The sequence below is a fragment of the Kryptolebias marmoratus genome, linkage group LG16 (assembly GCF_001649575.2).
Source record: "Kryptolebias marmoratus isolate JLee-2015 linkage group LG16, ASM164957v2, whole genome shotgun sequence".
In the NCBI taxonomy this organism is placed as follows: Eukaryota; Metazoa; Chordata; class Actinopteri; order Cyprinodontiformes; family Rivulidae; genus Kryptolebias; species Kryptolebias marmoratus.
The window spans coordinates 12,122,608-12,131,702 of NC_051445.1; the positions used below are offsets into that span (position 1 = coordinate 12,122,608).

The window sequence follows — 9,095 nt, forward strand, 5'->3', positions numbered from 1 at the left end:
GGGGGGGGGGGGGGACATCAGTCCAGCTCAGCTGAAGTTGGTACCCCACGTCCTTGTTGAAGATGTGACAGTCAGCAGCGACTAATCATTCAGGATGACGGTGCTGAAAACCCTCCAGGAGCAATGGTTTCCACTTCCCGTACCTCTGCACAGAAAGAAGAAGAAGACAGGATCTGCTGGAGGACGGTGGGAGAAGAGGCGGACAGGTAGGAAGTTCCTGCAGCGACATCACTGCAATCATCAGCTTGTTTGGACACACGATCTTGGTTTCTTTTTTTTTCACCCTCCATTAAACATCATCTTTCTTCCTGAAACCACCTGAAGTCTGATCTCCATCCCGCTGCTTGTCCACAAACAAAACCTGTCACCCTGTTACTGAAATGACTAGAAATAATCATCAAAAATGACAATGAGAAGCCATTTTTTTCATATTTCTGCTTCAGTGTTTTAACCCTCTTCCTCTCATTTTTAGTTGAAAGACCTTGGCAGAAGATGTCTGCCTGTTAGCAAAATATCTCATCAAACCACCGGATGAGTTTTAATCAAACTTGCAGGAAGAAGTCACTGGATGCGCCTCCGCAACTGATTAACTTCTGCAGTCAACCCAAAGATGGCTGCTGCGACCGACCTCAGAAATCACCAAAAAAATCGGCTGCAGCTCGGTTCGTTTTGCAGACACTGAGCTAAAACTCGGTGTGAAGGTAGCTGAGTGTCCCTGCCAGCACATCCTCCGAGCGCCAACTTGATTGCGCCAGTTCTGGTTTTAAGACTTTGCCGTTAACCGTTGGAGTCAGCTGAATCTGTCTGTTAGCAAAATATCTCATGAACAAATGGGCGGAAATGAATTAAACGCTCACAATCAAATCATTCCAGGTATTTGTAAAACTCATTAGCATTTAGAGTCAACTCGATTCAAGATGGCCGCAGCAGCCAGCTAACCATAAGAAACACACAAATGCCTATAAGTCAGTCAGTTTTACTGATATTGAGCTACAATTTGGTGTGGTGGCAGCTGAGCGTGATCCCCAACACATACTTTGAGCATTAAACCCTGTGCAGTATGTTTGCCTAAAACTTTAGCATTAACTGTTGGAGTTCTACCTTGTTTGTCTGTTAGCAACATATCTCACAAACCACTGGGTGGATTTTAATGAAACCTTTAGGAAGTAATGACTGGACATTCATCTGCAACTGATTAACTTCTAGGCTCGGTCCAGATCAAGATAGCCGCCACAGCTGACCCACACTGACATCGGCTTCCATCATTTCTCCACACGAGATGATCGTCAAACAGAACTCTGGCGCAAAAGGCCTTCGGTGGTGTTAAATTTTGACGGTCAAGCTGAGTTCAAGCGAAAGCAGATTTGAATCCGAGTCCGGATTCTGTGTAAACAAGCTGCCTGTGTCCCGTCCTCTGCTGCCTGAGACGCTGATCAATCCTCCAGGCGCCAGTCTCTCCGCTGCTCTGCCTCGTCTGTGTCCTCACCCCTCAGCTTAACCATCACAAATCCCACTGGTCTCACATTTAACCCCCCCTTCCCTCGCTCCATTAGTCTGTCACTGTGTCACTTCCATTTTCCTCCAGGCAAACGAGTTAGCTGCCAGAGAGAGACACAGAGAGACAGAGAGCCCGCGACTGTGGACGATTCCGTAATTGGATCGTCCACCGAAGGCGACGATCTGATTTGGAGTTTGGTGCAGTGACGTTACAGGTTTCCCCGCAGCTCGGACTGAGCAGGCTTCGTGGCTCGTTTACCGCCCCGGCTTCAGTCTGATGGAGGCGTGAGGGGAAGACAGGAGGGCAGTGGGGTCATTGTGGGGAACCCAGGAAAAAGGAGTGCATTCGGGCCCGGATTAACGCCTCCGTTCCTCCAAACTTCAGCTCCAGTTCCGACAAAATTCGGACGTTGTGTAAAACGTAAATTAAAAACAATTTTACAAATCTCGTGAACGCATGTTCACAATGTAACATGGTAAACGTATTGAATGTTCAAGCTGCCATTTTTTTGTTTTTGCATCGATGGTGTCATTCCACACGTTTAAACCGCCCCTGCCATAGGCCCTAATGCACCCCCATACCAGCAGTGAGGCAGGCTTTTGAACTGCGCGCTGGGGTATCTGCGTAGGGGGTTGTCTGCGTCGGGGAGCATCTGCGTCGGGGGCGTCTGCATCTGGGAGCGTCTGCGTCTGGGAGCGTCTGCGTCTGGGAGCATCTGCGTCGGGGGCGTCTGCATCTGGGAGCGTCTGCATCGGGGGCGTCTACGTCGGTGGTGTCTGCATCGGGGGGCGTCTGCATCGGTGGTGTCTGCATCGGGGGGCGTCTGCGTCTGGGGGCGTCTGCGTCAGGGGGTGCCTGCGTCTGGGAGCGTCTGCATCTGGGAGCGTCTGCATCGGGGGGTGCCTGCATTTGGGGGCATCTGTGTCTGGGGCTTCCAAATGCCCTTGAAGTCGTCGGAGACGTCAAATACAAAGCTGCTCCTGCACTCAGGCCGAGCTGGTCAGCTTCCACGGCGCAAAGGAATCCGATCCTGCTGCGGGGGCTGCTCAGAGCTTACCCGGCGTGGTTGACAAATCCCCCAACCTGATGGTGACCTTCAAACGATCGAAGGCGAGAGACGACCGGAGGGGGAGTTTCATCAGAAGAGATTCTGGACGATAAGCATCAACCATCTGATACTCTGCTGCTCATTAAGGTTTAGAAGAACGAGCGGTGCAGCGACGCCGGTGGGCTTTAGTTTGCAGCCTGGCAGCTGAAGCATTTGGGTTTTTTTTTTCTAATAATCTTTTTGCTGTGCAGCTGATGTAACACCAGGCTGTTGAAGCCTCCAAAACTTTTGTTTAATTGAATCCTCCATCCAAGTACAAAACAAAACATTTGTACAGGTGATGTTAACCAAAAGAAAAGGCGGAGAGGCCTTTCGCCCCACCATCAGAGACGAGCAAAAATCATTCATCGTCCGCCTCTGCAGTCGTGTGGTTTTTAAACGGACTGAATCCGCTGACGAGAACTCATCTGCCACGATAAAGCGGCGCCCCTCTGGGTGGGCCGTGTTTGCTCGGCGGCGGCAGAGCGCGAGCTGTACGCGGCGTGAGGCCTTCACGGCGTTGCAGAAAACACAGGAAACCACAGGGTCTCTGTGCGCGAGCCTGACGAGCCGACGACTTCTGGTGTCCCTTCCTGTCGCAGCACCTCTCAGAAGTACGCTGAAACCTTTTTTTCTTTCTCTTTCCTTTTTAGGGCAACAAGTCGGATCTTAAAACTGACTGAATGTTTATTTATGTCGCCTAATTTCAAAAGCAGCCTGTTTGTTCTGGTGGGGAAACTCCCACTGCACTGAGATGAGTGTACACAAAACAAAAACCCCAACAAAAGTACAGCATATAAAGCAGAGTCAGAGGGGCTGCTTCAGTCTTAAATTAAAGGGATAATCTGGTCATTTTCGAAGCGATGTTCTGTCATATGGTTATATCTGGTATCTTAGCCATGACATTAGTCATAGAGCAGAGCTTAGAGATGATAATTATCCCAAACAAGCACCTGTTTTATGATGTCTTACAGGCTTATTAAATAGCTTTTTTGTAAAAGAAAAATGCTACATTAGCTAATATTAAACCACTACATCGGCGCTCCAGGCTGCACCGGAAGTTCTGCAGCAATCTGCTACAAACAACCATGCAATTCTGTGTAAAAAAACAAAACAAAACAAAAACTGTGCAATTCAAAATGTACGGTAAGGTAAAGCTTATAAACCAGCGTTCACACAAAGCACAAGAAAACTGGAGTTGTTTTAACAGACGAACCGTTTCTGGTCCGATTTAAACCCTGTTTTCTCCAAACTAACGTTGCTTAAAAAGCTTTATTATTTATGTCGTGTGATCAGTGGTTTTGTGTGTTTGTGTTCCTACAGAGGAGGAGAGAAAGGTCAAAGCCAACGACAGGGAATACAACGAAAAGTTTCAGTATGCGGTAAGAATAAATACAGTCGTTATGGGTATTTTGTTCGAATATTTAGGGTAAAAATATATATATATATCACGTGTTCGTTTGTTTTTCCCATTTGATCCAGAGTAACTGCATCATGACATCGAAGTACAACGTCCTCACCTTTCTGCCTGTCAACCTGTTTGAGCAGTTCCAGGAAGTAGCCAACACCTACTTCCTTTTCCTGCTCATACTGCAGGTGAGGAGAGGAGATGGATGGGGGGGCGGACAGGGGTCGCTGCTCTTCTTCCTGCCTTAATGATGACTCGTCGCTTTGTGACGCAAACTTGCATAAAAAACACAAATGGGTGGCTTGATGAAGTTTCTGTCACTGACATAATCGGTCGTTTTGGAATAAGACGTCGTTTTAAAAATGATAAAATTCAATCCTGAGTGTCCTGGGAGAACGAAGCCTTTAACTTGGGTTGTAACCGTGCGGTTGACTCTTCTTTTGCTGCCATATCGACGTGTTGGTGACTCTGAAGACCTGTCTTCAGCTGTTTATCCCCACCCACCCCACAGTGTATAAAACACTGATTATACTGCCAGATGGCACCACTGTGCAGAAATATCATTGTCTGAAAACCAAGGGAAAAGACTCGGTGCGGCGCATCTCCTCCGAAACCTCAACAAACTGAAGCGCAAACATCCAGGTAAGAAACAGATCTTCTCACGTATCATTTTAAGAGCCTGTCACGATCCTGTTTTAGTTGATGGAAGTCAGACGATAAAACATGTCTTCGGTTCCTCGGTAAACGGGGCTGAACGCTCGGTGGAGTTGCCGGTTTATGGACGTGAACAGCCTGGCTTAAGTCGCTGATTTCTCACTTTGCACAGGTTTTTTTAAACCACTCCCGCTCATTCATTTTGCAAGCTACACAGACGTAATATACATCAAAATGTCTGTCAACTTGTCAGGTTTCATGACGCGTGAGTCTCTAAGCTGTGGCTTTTGTACTTTTTGAGATAGCGCTGTATGAAGCCGCCCGTGCAGATCTGGACAGCAGATTATTGGAATGGTTTCTGAACCAACGTTCACAATTTATCACACAGCTTTGACATTTATATTGTCTGCCTTCCTATACTTTTCTCACATAGACACACAAAGCTAGCTAGACAGGTGCATTTTGGTAACTCATGATCAAATATTATTGTTGTATATATTTATTTATTGTTTTTTGTTTAACTGACAATTTTAGTTGGCCTTTTGGTACCTTTAGTTGAGCTTTTATCGTGTCTGATCAACTGAGGTTTTTATATCCTAGTTCAGTTTATGTTAGCTTTCATCACATCTTAGTTTGGTTTTCCTCAGTTTATCTTGTGTTTTTTTCATTTCATTGTTTAGTTTCATGATTTCGATCATCCCAGCTCATATTTTAGATATTGTTGTGTGTGTTTTGACTCTGTATTTTTGTGTAAAATGTTGTAAAGCACTTTGTTGCTGTATAAATAAATTTGACTCGACTTGTATTTGCTGCAGTGATGTTACAGTAACTGTCATCGTGTCTCTCAGGCGTAATGGATTGTTCTGCAGGTGAAGTGGGAGGCGTATGCGCCTGCAGACCCGTCTGAGTCCGGGGGTGAGGATACCCGTCACCCTGAGGAGGAGCACGACGAGCACGCGATGGTTGTGTGGAAATATGAAGCCCGTTTGCATCACCGCTCATAAACGTTACATGAATTTCCAAATAACTGAGCATCGTGGATTGTTTTTGATATCAATGAAATTACTTTGTTGGTTTTGTAAATATTAACAGATAAGTTAAGACATTTGTTAAATAAATGAGAGGCTGTTTTAACAAAATCTACTGTGATGTTCTTAAATATATATGAAAAAAACGAAATGGAAGGAGGTCCTTTCATGCCCAGAATAACCCGAAACAGACAGATAAACCAGCTGGTTGACCCACATATCTGCTTCCGGATTAGGTTAAAAAAACCACAAAAAAGAAACCTGAAATGTTGCTAAATGAAGAGGCAGGAACAAAAATGTTTCCAGCAAAAATATATATATTTTTCTGCAAATGCATTTGAGTATGAAAGTCAAAGAGTTGAACTCCTTTTAATCTCTGAAAGTTTAAATCTACTTTGTAAAGCGAGCTTGATTGGTCACAAAAAACATCGATATGTGGTTGAATGTAGGTTTTGAGGCCGGCAAAGATAATGTCGGCCATCGTTTGAAGCCAACGTCAAAACGACACGTAAAGGAGAACATCTCCAGAGTTTGAACCCAGGACACGAACATTTAGTCGTAAAGTTTGGCGACAACAAGATGTTTACAGTCGAATGTGTTCAACACAGGTCCTCAGTAACAGATCCAAAGTCCCACAAATGTTGGTGATTTTCCACTTTTAACCAAAACAATCTCTAAACACAATCTGTGTAAAAAAGATGGGTCACAACACTGATAGTATTGCTGTGAAGAAAACTTTCGTCTTGTGTTTTGTCGCTAAACTGAAACTGAAACCTGCGAGCGGAGGATGTGAAACTAAACTTTTCCCTCAGGTAACCCTCTGTAATGTACATGCTGCTCATTTTCTTCTGATTTTCATCACTATCATTCGATATGATTGACATCCGTCATTCAGTTTAATGTGAAAATGGCAAATTTAGGATCAGGAACTCATCTGGGAGACATACACCTGTGTCACAATTTCAATATAAACGGCCATTTTTTTAAAGTAGACTTTCCAAACTTGATTAAATGTCCTCTACACTGTCTGCAGCGTAGCTTCCTCTGTGTTACTCTGTTTAAACTTGGTCACTTTTTTTTTCTGCCCGTCCTTATTTTTACAGCTGATACCTCAGATCTCCTCCCTCTCCTGGTTCACGACCATCGTGCCTTTGGCTCTGGTGCTGAGCATCACCGCAGTGAAGGATGCCACAGATGACTACGTGAGCTTGGTTTTTTTTACACCCTTACACACTCAAACACATAAAAATAAAAATAAAAATCTGTGCCTGAAACTAGAAATGACGGCTATCGTCTTTGTCTCCCCGCCCCGCAGTTTCGCCACAAGAGCGACAACCAGGTGAACAATCGGCAGTCTCGGGTCCTCATCCGTGGCTCGTAAGTCGTTGCAGCCGAGAGCTTCCGGTTCGCAGTTTGTCGGCTTTCGTTCACGAGGCGTTTTTGTCGTTTTCAGACTGCAGAATGAAAAGTGGATGAACGTAAGAGTGGGTGACATCATAAAACTGGAAAACAACCAGTTTGTTTCAGTAAGTTTACAAAAAAAACAACAACTCTGTAACCAGGAGTCAAGCATTCGCTTTAGATTTCCATACAGTGCATTAAAAGAAACAGCGCTAAAAGGATTTCGGCGCAGTTTGTGCTCCCGTTGAGAGTTTATTGTGTGAACGCTGACTCGGCGTCCTGCAGCTGACCTTGCCTCCACCTGCGGTCGCTCTGTTGTCGTGTCCCCGCTCGGTGCTTTCATCAGCCCGTTCCCTGACATCAAGCCGTGTGTTTTTCAGGCCGACCTCCTCCTGCTGTCGAGCAGCGAACCTCACGGCCTGTGCTACATCGAGACAGCTGAGCTCGACGGGTCAGAGAACGCACGCGGACGTCCGAAGCAAAAACAACAACCAAAAAAAAAAAAGAAAAAGGTGGGGCGTCAGAACCCCGTAGTAAAAGGTGTTCTTTTATCGCCTTGCAGAGAAACCAACATGAAGGTGCGCCAGTCGGTGTCGGTGACAGCCGAGCTCGGTGACCCGAACAACTTGGCGACGTTCGACGGTGAGATTTTGCGAGCGAGTTTGTGTTCTCGTGGCGCTCAGTGGTGCAGTTCAGACGCTCGTCCACCTTCGCTCCCTGACACATGAATAATTGTGAAGGCGTTCACACTTTCCGCCCTTCCCCTGCCGCCACCAAACGACAACCTCATCATCACGTTGAGTCAGCAGAGCGCGCGCCCACACGCGTTCTCCTCACCTGCCCCGCGGAAAATGCACCGCAGCAGCAAATCGGCCCACACTTCGCCTCGTATCATCTTACAGACGGGACGATGAACTGCACCGCTGAGGAAGTGCTCATTTGAGAGTAACTGGATTTGGTGATCGTGTAGTGTGGGGTTTTTTTCATAATGGAGGTTTGTGTGTGTGTTTGTGTGAAGGGGAGGTGGTGTGCGAGCCTCCCAACAACAAGCTGGATCGTTTCTGTGGCGCTCTGTGCTGGCGAGACAAGAAGTATCCCCTGACCAATCAGAACATGCTGCTCCGAGGATGCGTCCTCCGCAACACCGAGGCCTGCTACGGCCTGGTCATCTTTGCAGGTGTGTGTGTGTGTCCTCGTCAGCCAGTGCATTTGATCTGTGGAGTGACTCATCGCGATCCTGTTTCCGTCCCCAGGCCCAGATACCAAACTCATGCAGAACAGCGGCCGCACCAAGTTTAAACGTACGAGCATCGACCGCTTGATGAACACTCTGGTCCTCTGGGTGAGACCGTCTCACTTTCACGGCTCCCGAACTATTCCAGGACACGATCTCTAGTTGCGTCTGCGTGTTCTAGTAACGCAACTAGATCTGCTCTGATTTGAGCAGGACGTTTGTGACCGTTTCTTCTTTTTTGGGGGGTCAGATCTTTGGTTTCCTGGTCTGCATGGGCGTGATCCTGGCTGTGGGGAACGCAGTGTGGGAGAAGGAGGTGGGCTCCTTGTTTCAGAGCTACCTGCCCTGGGAGCCTCCTGTGGACAACTTCCTGTTCTCGTCCTTCCTCTCCTTTTGGTCCTACGTCATCATCCTGAACACAGTCATGCCGATCTCTCTGTACGTCAGGTGAGGAGAGGCGCAAGGAGTCACAAAGAGAAATGTGTGTGTTTGTAGGAGACAAATGAGACAACTGCAGTGATTTAACGCCACGCTCTCCTGGGTGAAGCCACTTTCAAAGGCAGTCGGGGATGTTTTGATCATTAGGATTATAAAAAAACACGTCGAACGTTTAACACATTTCTGAAAACTTCCACATACAGGTGCTGGTCATAAAATTAGAATATCATGAAAAAGTAGATTGATTTCAGTAATTCCATTTAAAAAGTGAAACTTGTATATTATATTCATACATTACATACAAACTCATATATTTCAAATGTTTATTTCGTTTAATTTTGATGATT

General features: G+C 46.3%; 1 protein-coding gene and 1 long non-coding RNA gene across 7 annotated transcripts in view; one reads left to right on the top strand and one right to left on the bottom strand.

The window, feature by feature from the left end:
• Window positions 1–9,095, top strand: part of atp8b2 (ATPase phospholipid transporting 8B2) — a 37,924-nt gene that overhangs the window by 11,046 nt on the left and 17,783 nt on the right. For 2 of the 6 annotated variants that reach the window (XM_025007816.2, XM_025007817.2), the window contains exons 1-10: window positions 28–206; window positions 3,909–3,967; window positions 4,068–4,181; window positions 6,779–6,877; window positions 6,991–7,052; window positions 7,129–7,201; window positions 7,457–7,718; window positions 8,095–8,253; window positions 8,330–8,418; window positions 8,561–8,757. In XM_025007816.2, coding sequence (XP_024863584.1) covers window positions 95–206; window positions 3,909–3,967; window positions 4,068–4,181; window positions 6,779–6,877; window positions 6,991–7,052; window positions 7,129–7,201; window positions 7,457–7,718; window positions 8,095–8,253; window positions 8,330–8,418; window positions 8,561–8,757 — 1,226 coding nt within the window. In that variant the 5' untranslated portion in view covers window positions 28–94. Of the gene's footprint in view, window positions 1–27; window positions 207–3,908; window positions 3,968–4,067; window positions 4,182–6,778; window positions 6,878–6,990; window positions 7,053–7,128; window positions 7,202–7,456; window positions 7,719–8,094; window positions 8,254–8,329; window positions 8,419–8,560; window positions 8,758–9,095 lie in introns of those variants that run through there. The other 4 variants (XM_025007818.2, XM_025007819.2, XM_017424935.3 and 1 more) reach the window with 3 other exon arrangements.
• On the bottom strand, window positions 6,110–7,508 carry LOC112450797. The gene is made up of 2 exons (XR_003039498.2): window positions 7,367–7,508; window positions 6,110–7,129 (listed from the first exon to the last, which is right to left on the bottom strand). It is a non-coding gene; the product is annotated as an uncharacterized LOC112450797 (long non-coding RNA).